Below are 18,864 nucleotides of genomic sequence, written 5' to 3'. Positions count from 1 at the left end.
GAATGCAAATAGTATATGGGAAAGGCAAGCAGATTAACTTTCTCAAAATTGAGGGTCAATGTTAAAAGGAAATGATAAGAAATAAGATGACTTCACTGAGCAAGAAAAGAGACTGGGGAATGTGGGGAGGGCACTATATAGTTAAAGTTGTTCTGTAGATGTTGAACTGTTATTTAACTTTAGATGAAATTTTGATATCACTGATTTTATATCATCTCAACAACTCTGGCATGAGCTCCACCTCAGAGGAGCATTTATGAGGTGCCTGGTTGACTTAGTCAATAGAGCATGGGACTCTTGATCTCAGGGTTATGAGTTCAAGCCCCAGGTTAGGTGTAAAGCTTACCTGAAAAAAAAAAAAGAGGAACATTTAAACTTTTCTCCACTGACCACATGGTGGTACACAGTAGAAATTCAGATATATGTTAATTTGACTTAAAAGTATGGCTGAAAGTCTTGGATATCACAGAAGAACATACAAGAGATAACCTTGCATCATACAAGATACACACAAGACATATTGTTGGGCATGGATTATTTTGTAATTTAAAAATTTAAGAAGAGGGGTGCCTGAGTGGCTCAGTCAGTTAAGCATCTGCCTTTGGCTCAGGTCATTTTCTCAAGGTCCTGGGATCGAGCCCCGCATCAGGCTCTCTGCTTGACAGGAGTCTGCTTGAGGATTCTCTCTCTCCCTCTGCCCCTACCTCTCACTCATGCGCTCTCTCTCTCTCAAATAAATAAATAAAATCTTCAAAATTTTAAAAAAATAAGAAGGAAGAAAACAAAAAGGAAGGTGCTATAAATTCTTGAGCAATGGGGTGGCAGCATCTTTTCTATGCTCGTGACAGTTTACATGTCCAATGTGCTTTATCCTCAACAACTCTGTGAGTTGTGACTTGGAAAAGTAACATGCTTTAGTCATATAGTTCATGCTGCTAGGACTATATCTTCTAACTCCAAATCCTGTGCTTGGTCCATTTCTCATACTACTTTAGGAAGCAAACTCTTGTTCTAGAAAGGTTGTGCAGAGTATATTCTTGTGGAAAGGGACTGAGGTCTCTAATATGTTGCTGCTGATCTTTCTGCTGTTGATTAGAAAATGAAGACATTGATTAGATTGACAAGAGCAGAATGGAGGATTTGGTGGCAAAAGCTTTCAGGAATAAAATGCGCCATAATACAGTTTCTGATTATCTGTAAGAGCCCATGTTAGGAGTTACTAGCCAACTTTTATAATTTTAATACACAACATATATGCATTGCCAACACAGCTATAGATTGTTTAGTAGGTTGAGTTATATATGATTCCTAAATATTTGTGGTGCTTTTTCACTTCAGCACATATTCTCTCAAAGGGAAATAAAATCTTCACTTAAATCTATTTGGTATGAGGAGTGCTGGGTGGCTCAGTTGGTTAAGCGAAATCCGACTCTTGATTTCGGCTCAGGTCATGACCTCAGTGTCATGGGATTGAGCTCCGTAGCTGGTTCCATGCTAAGCAGGGAATCTGCTGGAGGTTCTCTCTCTCCCTCTCCCTGCCCCTCCTCCAACTCATGCTCACTCTCCCCCACCTCCCTGCCCCGGGCAAATAAATAAGTCTTTTAAAAAATCTATTTGGTATGAAATTCCAGCAGAGCGTATATTTTAAACACTAAATATAAATTCTCATGAAATTGTAAATTTAAAGGAGAAAATTATATACTTTAAATACTTTAAGTGATCATGGCCCAAAATTAATGTAGGATGAGCATATTTCAGTTTTATATGTTTATGCCTCCCATTTAACATAAGATAGATACTCAAAATGGAACTAAGTCCACTTTTAAAGAGACAGCAGTTGATAACATTAGACCACAAGTTGGAAGTTTTCAGGCTGTTATACATAAAAGCTGAAGAATTTCTCATTTTTTGGAATACTTTAATTGTTCTAGGCTGTATCTTTCTGACCTTCAATGTTAATGTTTTGGTCCAGATACATTAATTAAATGTTATTAATTTAAGCCATAAACATCTGATCCTTCTCCCTTTTTCCTCAGCATTTATTAAAATATATTTTATTCATTGCTTCTTTGCACTCTGTAAAGCTCTGGCTCGTTTTATGTACAACAGTCCGTGAATACAACCCAGTTCTCTATGGCATTAACTTTTTTTAAATAACACTCTGTATTGTATTATTGACTCCTACTCAGTTTATTACCCACTGTTTATAACCACCAGATCTCTCCCTGTAGTAACATTGCCAGTTCAGTATTCCCTTATTCTATATTTGTGCACTTAATTATTCCTCCCTTAGTGAGCCACACTAGCTGTCTTCACTGAATCTCATTTTATCGATTTCATCCCAGTTCTTCAATTAACAACAAAAATAATAATATATTTTAATCTTCCCTTCTAAAACTAAAAATTTAGCTATAAAACCTGTATTTACCATATTATATCATATGTAGTTCAGAAAGCCAAGATAGTTATATTGCATGAAAAATGAGCAAGCTTTCACATTATTCAGTGATCAATTATGTTTTGTTACAAGTAATTTTTATAAAGAAATTATTTTATTTATTTTATTTTTTTTTCTCCTCATAAAGAAATGATTTTAAATAAAGGTAAGAAGAAATCACCCAACTGCCATTAATATCTTGCTTTTCTTCCCTTTTTTCCTCCCTTCCTTTCTTCCTTCCCTTGTTCCTTCTCTTCTTCCTTTTTTTCCTTCTACCTACCTACCTACCTGAAGTGGCAATAAACATAGAATTATAGTATATATAATTTTTGCAGCCTGCTTTTTACTTTAAAATATATTTGACAATCTTTTCATGTCGATAAATAGCTCTCTAAAGCATCATTTTAATGACTACTTAAATACATTATGTTACAGCCTGATGGCTTTTGAAGCACTTTCTAAACAATGACATATTTGACACGTGGCATTACCATCAAAAGTAGTTGAAACATGTGAAGATGAAGGACCAGACAGTGAATTTAGGATTAGTGCCAAAACAACTTTTCAGAAGTTTGTAATTCAAAAATTATGTCCTCCGTATTATTTATGTGAAAAAAAAAGGAAACAGCACCAATTCTCAGACATTGAACTTTCCTCTAAAATTGGGTTTAGCCATTATTAAACCTGGTCCACTTTGAGAAGTGCTGAAGATTGCATCACATTAGTCCTATACCTTGCTTACCAAGCAAGGCATCTTAGATACTGTGGTAGGTAGAACTCTAAGATGGGCACTGCCTGTTGAACATGTCCTACATAATAAGGTCCCTAATACACTGACCTTGAGTCAGTCAAAGATTATGCTTAGTGTGCCTGACATAAGCAGGTTGTCCTTTAAGAGAGAGTTCAGGCCATTTCTGAGGGAGAAATTTAAAAACAGAGAGATGCTCATCTGCTGGCTTTTAAGAAGCAAACAGCCATGTTGTGAACTGCAGACATAGCCACATGGCAGGCATCTGAGCGCAGCCTACAGTTAGTGAAAGTGGTCCTTGGCTGATGGCCAGCAAGAAAACGGAGGCCTCGGTCCTACTAGACGAAGAACTGAGCTTTGCCAACAACCACAGGCTTGGAAGAGAACTCAAGAGTTTCAGAAAGGAACACAGCCCAGCAAGCATCTGGATTGCAGTGATGTGACATGCCAAGCAGAGCACCCAGCTAAGCTGTGCCTGGACTTCTGAACATGGAAATGGTGAGATAATACATTTATGTTGTTTTAAGCCACTTAGTTTGTGATAATTTGTTATGCGGCAGTGAAAACTAATACAAATCATGTCATTACTCTTTGGTGGGCAAAAGGGGAGAATACATTAGAATAGGAAGGCATATCTGTTTGCTTTTTTAATATTTTTTGATAGATCATAAAGTAGTGAGTAAAGAAATTACTAAGTCCTTTAGTATAAATAAGTACTTCCATGTTGCAAATATCCATTACCTCCTCCCCATTATTCTACAAGGGGCTCTGGATTATCATTTAGGGAGCTTCTAAAACATTCAGAGAAACTCCATGCTTTCTATGAAGGATGTGCATGGAGGAATCTGAATGGATTGGTACGTAGGCACCAAATAGTAGAGTGACCATACCTCCCAGTAATACCTGTCAGAGTTAATCTCATCCAGTAAACATTCTCTTTCATTAACAAAAGTGTCCCATTATAGATAATAAGTTATATTTTCACCTGGCCCATAAGACTTCTGATCCACTAGAACCATTCTAGAAAATGCAGGAGGCTCTTAATCCAACATTTTTTTTTTCCTTGAGTGGATGGGAGAATGGATAAGCAAGTTAAGCCTCTAGAAGAGTGGTTTCTAAACCTATTTAAATATAATTTCCCTTTGAAAATCTGTTGAAAGCTATGGACTTCTTTTAGCATTGTTATGCACATAAGCACAAAATTTCCAACATATTTGAAGGGATTTATAGATCCTTCCAAAGCCCATTCATAGATCCCTTTTATTCTTGGAGTCCACATTAAAAATTCAGCTTCAGTATAAAAATCACAGAGCCACTAGTCTGAAGTCAGTCTGAACTATTTAAGACTGATTTTTAGGACCCCAGTGATGCCTCCTGAATATCAGGTATAGGTCAAGGCTACCCATCTACCTTCTTGTCAGGGTCCACTAGAACCATCAATAAAAGTAGATTACAGCCTACAACACCAATGGCAATATGCTATTTCAATTCCGGAAGAAAGCAAAAAAAAAAAAAAAAAATGTGTTACTGCCACAGTAGGATAGGGAAGAAATGGTGACTCAAAGTGTCATCCAGTTAAATCAATACAGGTTTGAGTTGATGTTCCTGATGATAAAATCAAGAACAGAAGTCTAAATAGCCACACAGAAGATTGCTTTGTAGGTTACCTCAAATGTGCATATTAAAATATACAATGTATTCTCACTGTTCACAAAAAAAGATACAATTTACTCCCACTTTTCAGTCACCTTATAGGGACTTCTATAATGCATTCATTGTTCAATTAGATTGTCACACCACAAGTGTGGGGGTTAACCATTTTCTTCTCCACACTTTGTAGGAGTCAACAGAATGACAACACCAGCCCTCTGATAAGGATTAGGAGGATCATATAAGGTTTTCCTTCTGTTTCCGAGGGCTGAACAGTAGTTGCATAATTGGAAAAGTCTGAAAACCACTAGCCCATGTACCTCTATTGACTGGGATTAAGACATTAAGGGAAATAGTCCTATGTGGTCTTTTCTTCCCTCTTGTACTGGGGTTTCTAACAGGTGCATTGTCTTCAACTCATAGTAAATTTACTTGGACAGACTTTGTCCATACACAGGAGAGACCTGCAATTTTCAATTATTTTAACACCGGAAAATATTCAGGGATCCTACATGGCCACTGATCCAAGCTGCATTTTCTAATCCAGTTTTGTTAGCAATAACGCTTATATGTATGTCCCTGACACCAGGGTCTATTTTGAATTGGTTCCAAACTCAGAGGAAAAGAACAAATAGCACTCTATGAAGAGATACTATCAATATACTTTGTTTTGAGCAAAAGAAAATTATCTCATTTTTTTCCCCTCTCTTGGTAATGGATACTTCTAATGGACCTAATTCACATGAAACATATTGATAGGATTACTCAAAGAGAATTACTTTGCAGTAGCTGCTGTTAGGAAATAGACTACAAATCCCATGCCAAAAGAGCCTCAGTGCGGCACTTACTCCAAAAATCTCTGTAGAGTCAATAGTAACTAGAGCTCAACATCAAGCCAGCTTTAGGGTATCTTGACAAATTTGGTCCTCAAATTTCTGTCCTTCTAGGTTATTGGGATAAGTCAAAGTCTGCCAGGATATTTAATACCAACTATAGATTTTACTGATAAAATTTCATTAATCTATTGGCTTTACAATATAATTTTGTTTTCTAGAAACTTGAATAAACTAAGAGAGTGAACAAGTAATAGAAAAACGGTGTTTTGAAACTTCAAGACAGAAGAGTAATAGAAGCATATAGTAATGTCCAGATGAGTTAAGAATCGGTCATGACTGGGAGAAATTATTTTTACAAATTATATCTGATAAAGAACTTGCATCCAAAGTATTCAAAGAACACTTACAATTGGATAATAAGAAGGAAAATAACCCAATTTGTAAAATGGGCAAATATTTGAATAGACATTTCACCAGAGAAAATGCAGGGATGGTCAATAAGTACACGAAAGATACTCAACAGCGTTAGTCAAATGCAAATTAAAACCCCAATGAGATACTACTTTGCACCCACTAGAGTGACTATCATCATAATAAAAAAGACAATAAGGTGAGGATATGGAGAAACTGCAATCCACAACCCCCATGCATTGCTGGTGGGTATGTAAAATGGTGCAGTCACTTTGAAAAACAGTCTGGCAGTTTCTTTAAAAAAGTCAAACACAAATTCACCATATCAACAAGCAATTCTACTCCTAGGTATCTATTCAAAAGAAATGAAATCCTCACAAAGACTTGTACCTAAATGTTTATAGCAGCATTATTCATAATAGAAATTACCTGAAATGTCTATCAACTGGTGAATGGATAAACAAAATATGCTATATCCATAGAATGAAATACTATTAGGTGATAAAAAGCAACAAAGTACATATATATACCACAACATGGATGACTCTCAAAACCATTATGCTAAGTGAAAGAAGCCAGCTGCAAAGCACTACATATTGTATGATTCCATTAATACAAAATATACAAAAAAGTCAAATATATGGAGAAAGAAAGTAAATTAGTAATTTCCTGAGGCTGGGCTGGGAAAGAGAACAGACTGCAAATGACTACAGAGAATTGGGGGGGGGGCGGGGCGGTGAAAGGAATGTTCTAAAATTGGATTGGGGTGATAGTTGAACAGCTCTGTAAATATACTAAAAGTCATTGAATTATACACTTAAAATGGATGAGTTTTATGGCATGTAAGTAAGTCCTTAATAAAGATCTTTCTTAAAAAAAGAATTCGTCATGAATTGGACAACAACCAATGTATCATTGATGAAAGAAACTAAATAGAGATAAACTATTTTTGAAGGGCAGTATGGCAGTGTCTATCAAGACTTTAGATATATGTACCCTTTGACCCTCCAATATTTTTAGGAATTTGTCCCACATATGTACTCATATAAGTGCACAAAAGTCGATGAACAAGGTATCTTGCCTGAAATAATTTGAAATTTTAAAATCCCCCCAAATATTCTAAATGTCTTTTATTAGGGTAATAGTTACATAAATTATGATATATCCACAAAATAAATTATTATTCAGAATTTTTTAGGGAATAAGGTAGATATTTAGGTACTGTTGTGTCTAAGATACATTGTTAAGTAGGGAAAAAAAAGCAAATTATGTAACATATACACATTCCCACTGGTATAAATAAAAGTGTTTGTACATGCACAGAGAATGTCTGAAAAGATAAACCCTAATATTGTCTCTGAAGGGTAGGGTTTGGCTAGAAGGGAATAAAGACCTTTACTTTTAATTTATGTATATCTTTACACCATTTTAAATTTTCACAAATAACATGTATTAGCCTTATAAAAAGCAAATGTAAATTAATTAGTAAAAGCCACTAACGAAAAAAGCAAGTTAAAAAAGAGAAGCAGTTAGTTGGTCACCACTTGAGGATTGACAGTTAAATATACTGAAACTTTCTGAGGTAGTAAAAAGGAACCCTACATTATAGCTAACTTATTGTGTGAGTGATCCCCATATCTCTGCATGGGTGCAGCACAAGAAAGGTAGTCCTTAAGGGCGTCAGTAGGTCGTACATGGCACTATACGAGAGATTAAAAATGGCCGATTATATAGATCGCTCAATGAAGATACTGCTCTTACAGGAATCATGGACAGTTTTCCACCTGCTCCTTATGGTGGCAATCTGTTCAGTATTGAACTGTTTTTCTCTGATGGAGGAGTATAAAAAGACCGTCTTTGCTTCACTCCAGGTACATGACAGCAGGGTAGTAATAGTGACAACTACTATTTACGGAGTGTCTACTCTGGGCTGGGTACTTTACACATACACATACACATTTTCCCTAATCCTCGCATCAAGCGTGCAACATAGCAGTTATGGTCCTCTTTCCCTCGTTTGACAAAACAGGCTCAGAGAATGAAATTCCTTGCAAGAAGGGGCACAGAGAGTAAGTGTTCATAGAGCGAGGTCTCCTTGCTGTCAAAGCTGACACTCTTCCACCAAGTCTCCCAGCAAGATAGAATGCTACTTATTAGAGAGAACATCTTTGATGATTTGAACAGCCAAGCAGCGTCACATCAAGGTTCAAATGCTCACCTGCTCATCTGCCTCTTGAGAGCCGTGACCGTCAGCGCCGTTTGTTTCGAACTTTCCATATGTACCACTAAGAGATGAGCTGCTGTCACTTATGCTACTTTCCGGGGTGCCTGTGACACTGTCACTAGCTGGCCGTGAGGACACAAAGAGGCTGATGTTATCAAAACCGTCATCACCGAACCTGTTCTCAGCGTCCACCTTCCGTGCTTTCACTGGACTGTACGGTTTTAAGAAGGAGGAATACACATACCCTTTTATAACTGGATAAGAACAAAAAAGAAAGAAGAAACAAGGTCATCTGTATGTACCCTCACTAAACATTTGTGTTTAGAGAAGCACAGAGAGGCCCCGGAAAATCTCAACTTGAAAAGAGGTGGTAGTTCTGTGCATTTCATGCAAAAAACTTACTTCCTGTGTCAACAAGCCACCTGCTTGTACTCCCCAGTGGATCCTTCTGTTCCACCACAGCCACCAACTCCCCTTCCAGAAGATTGATGTCATATTCTTGGGTAGCATTGCACTTGCGCTTCGCTTGGTAGAGTTCTTCTTTACTGTACGTGGATAGAAGTTCGGAGCGGTGAATGTCAGTTTGACGGGGCACTTCCGGCTGGGAGAAGTAAGGAGAAATTTGCATTTAGATAGATGTGTAATAAAATTTTCACTAAGCCAGCAAAGATTTCTTCTTTGGAGATTTTTTTAAAATGTTGAAGCCGTATTGATTTGGGATTATTTCAATGTTGAAGCGTTGATGGAGTTATTATTGTGAAGCATCCAGCTGAGTTATGTGGTGAAAAATTCTCTAGTTAGCACATGAGGGCAGTGTTGCAGGGAAGAAAATTCAACTGAGTTTAAGAAGGCAGAGGTTCTAACCCCTCTTCGATGGAACAATTTTTAATTTTTGCCATCCTGTAGACAATCCCTTGCATACCAAGCACTTGATAAGTAATATTTAATTAAGTAAATTGTACGTGTGCATGTCTTTTTCTGGGAAATATTATCAGTAAATTAGGCAGGAGGCAGGGTCTAGGCCCCCTCCCAGCTCTGCCTCTAGTGACTTTGAGAAAGCCACTTCATCTCTGGAGTCTGGGATTCCTTATCTAAAAAAATGAAACAGTTGAACTACTATGATTTTGCTCTATAAAATTCTATTCATTCATCCAACAGATTTATATCTGTTGTCAGGCACCATCTTAACAGCTTGGAATATATCACATACAAAACAGGTAAAAATCTATGACCTTACAGAACTCATAGTATAGAAGGAAGAAATAGACAAGAAATCCTACATATAATAGGTTGGTAAATTACAGGATATTAGAATGAGATAAGTGACTTAGAAAATAATAGATACTGTGATTTGAATAAGGAAAAGAAGTGAGAGTTATTGTCAGGAATGCTACCAAACTCACCAGAATTTGCACAGTCTTCTTCTTTTCAAAACTAAGCTTCCTCTCAATAAAGGTGGTACTGCTGTCCTTTACAAAATTAAGATTTTGAACCTTTTCTAGTACTTGATTCTGAATTTCAGAGATTCTTGAGGCCAACAGTGGAACCTATAGGTAGAAATGATATGGCATTGTTCTCAAACAACTATTTAACCATATTAGATATTAAATTTAGTAGAGTTGTGTCAAACAGAGAAAGTGTAAGATAGCTCCACAGAAAAAAATTAGGACAATGTTAGAACTTTTGGATAAAATGGTCTAATTTGCTGTCTCCAGAAATATCACTAAAAACGATAGGGATAATTGTTTTTAAAGGCTCAAGCCTAGAGGTGCCTGGGTGGCTCAGTCAGTTAAGTGTCTGCCTTTGGCTCAGGTCATGGTCTCGGGATCCTGGGATCGAGCCCCACGTCAGACTCCCTGCTCAGTGGAGGAGTCTGCTTCTCCCTCTTCCTCTGCTCCCTCCTGGCCCCTGCTCATTCTCTCTCTCTCTCAAATAAATAAATCTTTAAAAAAATAATAAAGTTTCAAACCTAAATAAAAGAATAGAAGAGAAATAAAAAGCAATGGAATTTTGGAAGAAGGGCTCAGGAATCAATGGCAGTAGGGTCCTCCAAAGTGGTAGGGCGGGATAGTGGGAAGGAGAAAGAACCTACAACGAGAAGCATTGGTTAAGAGCCTGTGCTGGTTTTAAAACAAATCAGCAAATTCTTTGACATGCCTCTCATAAAGAGGTGGAGTCCATGACCTCTCTCCTCAAAAGTGCGTGGGTTTTGAAAATTGCCTCCATGAGTAGAATGTGGAAATGAACAGAAAAACAGAAGTAATGCTATCTGACCTTCAAGATTAGGCTAAAAGAGACCATGTGGTTTCTGCTGGTTTCTCTTGGGACACTCACTCTGAGACTTGGAAGAAGTCCAGTTGCACTGTGGCCAGCATATCAAAAAACCTTGTTGAAAGATTGGGTGGGGGGCCTCGTCCTCAACTATTTGAGTCTTCTATCATCATCCTATCTCCCACCCCAGACATGGGCTTGAGGAGGTCTTTGAGATGGCTCTAGCCCCAGCTATTATGAGACTGCAACCTCACAGAGACAATGAGAATGACTACCCTGAGCCCAGGGAACCTCCAGAACCATGAAAGACAATAGTAATAAATGACCATTGGTTGCTACATGCTGATATAATTTGTTATAACCACGCAGTTATAGACAACTAGAATCATCCAAATATCCATCAGTAGGAACAGGTTGATACACAAAACCATGCAAACTGTATGATTCCATTTTTATGAGATACAAACCAGGCATAACAGTCTATAGTAACACATCAATGCATCCCCAGGAGGTTAAAAAGCAAATTGCAGGATGGTGTTGTAATATCCCAGTTTTCTATAGGAAAAATATATACATATTTGCATTTACTTCTAATGGCATGAAGAAACCCTAAATGGATAAACTAGTAACAATGGGGGTGGGGGTAGGGGATGGGTGGTTAGGGAACAGGAGTCTGTGTGAGACTGCTTATACATTTTTATGTAGTTTTGCCTTTGAATCATGTAAATGTAGCACCTGATTTTTCAACTTAATTTATTCAAAGGGTAAGTTAAAAGTTAATTAAATACACAGTAAAAAATAAAGTCAGGACAATTAATTCCCCTCCAAATGTTGTCCATTAAATATCTAACCAGCTGAGTAAGAACTAATTGAAATGAAGGGCAAAGAAACCACACTGATTTTTTAAGTTGATATTAGCTTGTAAATATCATTCTTCTTCTTCAGGAAAATAGTCATAAAATCATATCCTAATGGAAAGCTAGATTACACACACGTGCACACACACACGCATACACACACACCCCCTAGACTTTTTTACATAGAGGAAAACAAAAGCAAAAAAAAAACTGGTTTGACAGTTATCCTGTTGCTGTCATTACATGGAGATGGCCTTTTTTTTGGATCCACGTCTTAATAGTCATGGTCAGCACTGAAGAACTGTTGAATAGGAAGAGATTACAAAATACAAATTGATAAGCTTCAGCAAAGCATCAAGCAGGTGGAGCTAAAAGGTGTTTGGCATTTGAAAAGATACCTCCAAGAAGACCTAAGGTGTGCAAGGCACAATAAACCTGAACTAGGAAACTTTCCTATGGAGAAAAGAGAAAGAAATTTAAAAACTGTGACTGGCTTCAGTTAAATACCACCCCCCCACCCACGCCACATGCACACACGCACTGCACACGTGCACACCATGAACAGGGCCATTGCACATGGCTGCAGTTTCTAGCAGATCCTGCTGGCCTGGCTAGCCAGGTGCTGGCACAGAGCTTACCGGCGCCACCGTGGAATAAACCTGCCGAGCTGCAAGTGTCAGGTCCCTGAGGAGAGCCGTGAAACTGCACAGACAGTTCCACAGAATCTTCCGAGCAGCCTGGTTGAACACCTGGAGCTCCTCCACGAGTTGGGCATTGAGGGCCTCGTACTCCTTTTTGGCCAAGTCTGACTCATCTCCTGCTGCCCGCGGTAGGTAGCTGTTGCAGTCCAGCAGTTTGTCATAGCGTTTCTGGATGAGCTTCTGAGGCCCTGTGAATAAGGACAGCAGGGCCGACAGGGGCATCAGGACGAGCCTCTGCAAATGGGCTGCCTGCCGAAAGAGAAAAGCAATCCTGTGACAGAGTAAGGAGCAACCACAGGTACTACGCTACCTCCTCCCTGCAGGAGCTCAGAGGAGGACAGGAAAGTATATAGCCAAGTTAAGAGACCATGGGGCACCTGGGTGGTCAGATGGTTAAGCATCTGCCTTTGGCTCAGGTCATGGTCTCTGGGTCCTGGGATCCAGCCCCCCAGTAAAGCTCCCCCCCACCGTGGTCAAGTACCATATCTTGGGCTCCCATCTCAGCGAGAAGTCTGCTTCTCACTCACCCTCCCCCCTCTCCTCGTGCTCTCTCTCTCTCTCTCTCTCAAATGAATAAATAAAATCTTAAAATGAGAGAGAGAGAGGATGTGATCTTTTTTTGTCTAAACCTGCTCCAAGACTTAAAACAGGGACTCTAGACTCTAACACTGAATGTAAAGAGTGAGCAAGAAGAGGAATACAAAAGTTAAAGCCTGCACACCCAAAATGCACTCCATGTTTCTCTCTAAAGCTATTGGTTTTGTCATTGGGGTCATCTCCTTCAACACTTTCCCCTTCCCCTCTTTTCTAATCCCGGAGCCCAGCGGAGTTACTCCAGCACAGGAGTGGGAGGCAAACTCCAGTTTTTGACCACTAAGACTGTGCAAATGACTCACCATATCATTCCCTTCCTTTGCTGACAATAAAAGGAAGGTAGTCTTAGAAGACACTGTATCCTATTCCTCCCACATCTGCCCAATTCCCTGGCTACCCTGATGTCTCATTTTGGGTAGACGAACTTTTTACCATATACAGATTAGTACCTCCTTATTTTTTTTAAAGACTTTATTTATTTATTTGACAGAGAGAGACACAGCGAGAGAGGGAACACAAGCAGAAGGAGTGGGAGAGGGAGAAGCAGGCTTCCCGCTGAGCGGGGAACCCGATGCGGGGCTCGATCCCAGGACCCCGGGATCATGACCTGAGCCGAAGGCAGACATTTAATGACTGAGCCACCCAGGCACCCCTAAGTACCTCCTTATTATAGGTATTTTGCTCCTATGATAGAAAAGACAACAGAGTCATTGCTTTCTCTTTAAATACATTGAAAGATTAAGCTGATGCTGGTTCTGTTTCTTAAATTGTTACATTTTAGGGTTAGTCATTTTGAGTCACTGAAAATGAACTTCATATTAACCCCCAACCCCATGCCAGCACCTAAGCATCCTAGATTTACTTTCTTCTCTTTCTCTTTCCTCCCCCTCTCTTCTGAAGTGCACTAGTATCCTACGTTTCCTGACTGCCGACTTTACGCTTTATCGTTTATTCATGGGTTACATGATTGTTACAGCAGTTTAGAAGCAGGTTTCTCTTTTGTACCCTGAAAGATGTCCTAGGGGATCAGCATCTGAACAGCAGCTTTTATTAATTAAACAGCCTCTGGTAACTTTGTCTGAACTCATGGGAAATCTACAAGAGAGGGGAAACCAATCTCTTACTGGCATTAGCAGTAGACTACACAGATTAAATTTGATGTCTATCTTCTAAAATAATCAATATATACCTGCAGACTGTTTAATGAGTCCTTTGACTAAGCAAAGAATCTGTTTACTGTTCTGATAAATTACTATATTGTAACTTGACTGGATTCTACAGGTAATTACAATATTACAACATAATTACTATCTACATATATGTATAGTATATACGTATATATATATATATATGTCTGCGGTCACAGGATATGTATCCTGTGACCGCAGACATAAACTGATTCCAATTCACCTGGGCATAGGAATTACGATTGGAACAAATAAGAATCAGATTTTCTTTTAATATTTTTTCCTATTCAAAACATATAGGCAAGTACTTTTCAAGGTAGGTAAGTATCTTTCAAAGTTAGATAAAAACACTGCTCTGCCTTTAGATAGATTTTTGAATTCTTATGAACATTTAATTTTTAAAAAGTTTAATATACTTTATTCATAAGTAAAAAGTTACTTTTATATTGATCATTGTGATAATTATTTTAATTTAGCTTAATTTATCATCTTGTGGTTTCATGCAAGGAGGAGAAGAATACAGCTCTTCTTCCATCAAATTCTGGACATGCTTGCTGAGGAGAAGCTGTATACCATGCTCTTACGTGGTGCTCAATAAATACTTATCGACTTAATACATTGGAATTAAGGTAAAGAGCAAACCCTTAAGGACTTTTCTAAAATGTGCTGTCTGTAATTAAGCCCAGAAATGTATAAAGAACTAGCCACACTGTTTCCATTTAACATCCATCATAAAAACTTCTCTCTCTCTCTCTTGCTCTCTCACTCTCATTTATCTGATCGATCATTTTAGTTCAGATGTAATCCTGACTTGCCATTCCCCAGTGCCACGAAATAAGATGCTTCCAAGTGTTTTCTACTGGGGGGGTGGGGCTGCATCAATTCCTAGGATTTGGAAATATGTGGGGCTATTCACTGGATGTCATGACTTGAGATTGGGGGGACATTAATGAGATTTAGAGCCTGGTACACCAGGAGTGCTAAGCATCCTCCAACACAAGGGCCTCTCAATGAAGAACTGTCTGACCCAAAATGCCAATAATGCCAATACAAAACTGCCTCTTTCAAGGACCTTCAAGATGATGAAGGAGTCTATTATGGCTTCTCTATAACATACTACTATGATATAATAATACCTATGGAACACAAGATACTAAATTAAAATTAGTACTACTCAAACTAATTTACCAGCCAAATATTTCTAGGCTCAAGCAGGTTTTTAGGATTCCCAAGCTATGTTTTATAATTCTGTATATTTTACAGAACTCATAGAAAACAAACTCAGAGGTAAAAGCCCTTTCTCAATAAGAAGGCTTTACTTTCCAGTATATAGTGTGTTAATAAAAGTCACGTCTTCAGAGAGTATCTTCGCTCCTCCTGTAAGGACTCTGGACTTTTCCAGAGACTCCTTTAGGAAAATCACAGCTTGCCAACTTAATAAATCCGTCATCTATCACATGCAGACTTAAACTAAATGTTGATTTTAAAAGCTACACACAGACGCCTGGGTGGCTCAGTCGGTTGGTTAAGCGTCTGCCTTCAGTTCAGATCATGATCCCAGGGCCCTGGGATCGAGTCCTGCATTGGGCTCCTTGCTCAGCTGGGAGCCTACTTCTCCCTCTGCCTGCCGCATCCCCCTGCTTGTGCTCTCCTTCTCTGTCAAATAAATAAATAAAATCTTTAAAAAAATAAATAAATAAAGGTTGCACAGATATTGACTACTCCTAGAAACTCAGTCTGGGACCCTCTTAAATTTTGATCATAATGAAAAATCTTCACTAACTCACTTTAAAATAGTTAATAATGAAAAAAAAACAAACCCCTCCTGTTTAAATCTACTGATTTTGACATTCGTATTTGCTTTAGTGCCTGTTTTATTTCTAACTCCAGAAAAATAAATAAAAAGCAGCTTTCCTCTTAAGCCCACTTTCTAATTTATCTGTGAATATAAATAACTTACAAAGTCGCCACAGGGATTCAGGGCATTCCTTGGGGCCTCCGAATAGCTCGTCTCCTCCTTGTCTTTGTTGCACGAGATCTCCTGGAGCTCCATGAAACTCCGCAGCGCTAAGGGCATGGCATCCTGAAACCCAGGGACAAAGTCACAAAATGGGCCAAGTTCTGAAGTTCTGTACAATTAAATATATCCCAAGTGTGTACTTCATCATCATAGCCCTCCGTTACCACGGAGAGATAAAAGGAAAAAAAGGAAGTAAAAAAAAGTCATGAATACTCTGTACAATGGGGTTACGTGTAACAATTTCTTTTCTTATTTCCCCCTGTCACTTTCTCCTACTGCTCTGTACGACACCTTCTTTATTAAGTGGACTACATCCTAAGGTCCCTCATTGGCCATTCTTCAGCATTCAGGTCTTACTGAACCCCTTATTTTAGAAATCACGCCTTTTTGATTTATGTCTTCAGTTTCCCCTAGTGAATTTTTAAAAGAAGATGTTCATGTTTTTGTTGAATTGGTTAGTAGAAATAGAAGACTTTCCTACAGATATTCCCAAGATGCATTCACTTCATGAAATGTATATGAAGGACAGGGTTCCCACTGCTCTGTCCGGCTGTTATAACTGAGTTTTGGTTTTCTTTTCACAGAAAGCAGAGCTTTAGGAAGAGATTAGCAAACCTGATTGCAAAATCAGGCTTTGCATCAGTTAATAAATGAGAAAGGAATGTGGCTTGTTGGTTACATAACATAGAACCTTTTCTCCAAATCATCATGCCGGTTAACCTAATCCTCTTTTGGTATGATAATTTACCTATGCATGCAAACATCTGCTTCCAAAAATAGATATCCAAAATAAAAACTGGAAAATGCGAAGGGGGTCATTTGTTAACTCCCTTACATAGAATTCTACTAATTGTCTATGTCTCCCAGTCATGACCATTATCAAGATGTTGTTGAGGACACGATGTCTTCTATATGAGATCCATTCTCTCTTACTAAATATAATTATACTGCACTTCAATTGGTTTGGTTAAGTCAGTGATTCTCAACAAGGGCAGGAAAACTTCCTGGGGGATTGGAAATTAGTAGGGTTTTTCTTCTACTATGGTTGTGTGGGAGTATTTGCATATTGTAGTTATTATTTTGTTAGAATTTATTTTCCTTTACATTGATTTTCTTTCATGTAGACCTACCTACCTAAGGTTGAATTACCTGTGAATCTCATTCAGAACTCTAAAGGGGACATTATGAAACACCAGTTATAAAATAAATAGAGGTGCTCTGTCCATCTAGGGTTGTGTGATCGTATGTCCTTTTTTTAAGTTGGCTTCTCAAAGACTTACAGCTAAATTTGAGATACACATGTGGGTTTCTGCGGTTTTTATATGGCCTTTATGTTCTGCTCTTTTTGCTCTTTAGTTCTCCTCTAATTTCATGTCCCCCTTTGATTTCCTTTTTTCTTTCAGTACCACTTTTAAATTTGCAAATATGTGTTTTAGGTACTAGAAAGGGATATGTTAGTATAATCCAACAAATAAAGGAAATTTCTGCCAAATCAATTTTGTATTAATGAACTCATCTCTATTGTAAGGACAGCGTGCTGATGGTCCAGCACCACGTGGCAATCATGTGAGCTTACGTCCCACAACACAGCCACCTCAGTTGGGAGAAGGACGGAGCAGATATGGGAACAAAGAACAACATCTACATCCTTATACTGGCTTCCCTCACCTGCAGTTGGCAGCCTCTCAAATTTGATACAGTATCAATGAATTTCATCATATAAATTCAATCACATAAATGCACGAACATTCACATGTACTCTTCAGAATAACCATGGACATCAATACGTTCTCGTAGAAACACTGGAACTGGTTGTGTCTTACCTACCTGGATACGTTGAAGACAGAGGGAAATGTTCTTCACACAATGCCTCACCGTCTTTTCTAAAGATCTAAACAGCTTTTCTTCTCTATTGAAAGTATTGTCTTTCACCTATAATGTAGATGAAATTCTTTATTTTTATAACTCGAACAAATCTGGTGTTTTAAAGAAATATCACAGGCTGTATTAGCCCAGCACACAACAAAGAGACCCCTTGTTGAGAAGAAAACCTTCCATGTCATGCTGACTGCCTTAGCACAAGCACACGGCGCAACTTCAATTAGTGTGGCGACACCGCATGCTGCCGGTTAATCCGCCTTCGGCTCTCACAGAGCTTCGTCTATGTGATGGTAGCTGGGACAGGTAAAACTTTCTCTGCAGTTTCTAATGGCATATATTATATATGTACTCTGAAATTATGCCCCATTTGTGGGTTCGTAAAATAATTAATAAAATAAAAAATCAAAATTTAAATAAGATAAACATTTCATCTCTTGACTGGAACTTACTGTTTTGTTGCTATGGCTCATCCCAGTTAATTTCACAGTGGTTATTTAGAAAATATACTTAGCTTCTTGGCTAAAAAATGCGGTAATTCTTTACCAACTCAAATTTGAAAGGTTGAATGTGATCTTGGCCAAAAGAGTCCTTTTGTGGGGAAAACTCAGCAGAGTTAAGATAGTAGTCACATGTGTTCAGTTATTTTTTTATATTTTATTTTATTGATAAGACCATAATTATTATTATTATTATTATTTTTTAAAGATTTTATTTATTTATTTGACAGAGAGACAGCGAGAGCAGGAACACAAGCAGGGGGAGTGGGAGAGGGAGAAGCAGGCTTCCTGCCGAGCAGGGAGCCTGATGTGGGACTCGATCCCAGGACCCTGGGATCATGACCTGAGCCGAAGGCAGTCGCTTAACGACTGAGCCACCCAGGCACCCAGACCATAATTATTATTAATAGTGAGAACTATTTCTTGGCTATCACAATGGTGACAAAAGAAGAGCAGAACCAGCTTCATGCTGCCAAAATCTGTGTGAACATGCAAATGATTTGTGGCATATGGTGGGTATTCTTTGGTTTGGTCCTGGGTAGTAACCATA

At 38.4% G+C, this 18,864-nt stretch overlaps 2 protein-coding genes across 9 annotated transcripts in view; one reads left to right on the top strand and one right to left on the bottom strand.

The window, feature by feature from the left end:
• ARHGEF38 (Rho guanine nucleotide exchange factor 38) overlaps window positions 1–18,864 on the bottom strand; it is a 135,070-nt gene that overhangs the window by 2,302 nt on the left and 113,904 nt on the right. Inside the window, exons 10-15 of the mRNA XM_045881752.2 lie at window positions 17,764–17,868; window positions 15,877–15,999; window positions 12,073–12,384; window positions 9,710–9,853; window positions 8,709–8,907; window positions 8,301–8,560 (exon numbers count right to left, since the gene is read on the bottom strand). Coding sequence (XP_045737708.2) covers window positions 8,301–8,560; window positions 8,709–8,907; window positions 9,710–9,853; window positions 12,073–12,384; window positions 15,877–15,999; window positions 17,764–17,868 — 1,143 coding nt within the window. The remainder of the gene's footprint in view (window positions 1–8,300; window positions 8,561–8,708; window positions 8,908–9,709; window positions 9,854–12,072; window positions 12,385–15,876; window positions 16,000–17,763; window positions 17,869–18,864) is intronic.
• The window catches only part of INTS12 (integrator complex subunit 12), a 78,504-nt gene that overhangs the window by 41,740 nt on the left and 17,900 nt on the right, over window positions 1–18,864 (top strand). For 3 of the 8 annotated variants that reach the window (XM_064584923.1, XM_064584930.1, XM_064584929.1), the window contains exons 8-9: window positions 2,732–3,683; window positions 8,112–8,309. The gene's annotated coding sequence lies outside the window, so the exon portion shown is untranslated. Of the gene's footprint in view, window positions 1–2,731; window positions 3,684–5,889; window positions 6,800–8,111; window positions 8,310–14,392; window positions 14,546–17,464; window positions 18,121–18,864 lie in introns of those variants that run through there. The other 5 variants (XM_064584926.1, XM_064584925.1, XM_064584924.1 and 2 more) reach the window with 5 other exon arrangements.

This window comes from Mirounga angustirostris, unplaced genomic scaffold, assembly GCF_029215605.1.
Source record: "Mirounga angustirostris isolate CCGP_5_RB_7025 unplaced genomic scaffold, mMirAng1.0.hap1 SCAF_2, whole genome shotgun sequence".
Classification (NCBI taxonomy): domain Eukaryota; kingdom Metazoa; phylum Chordata; class Mammalia; order Carnivora; family Phocidae; genus Mirounga; species Mirounga angustirostris.
Note: the sequence above shows the minus strand (reverse complement) of the source record. Positions and strands in the feature narration are given on the sequence as shown.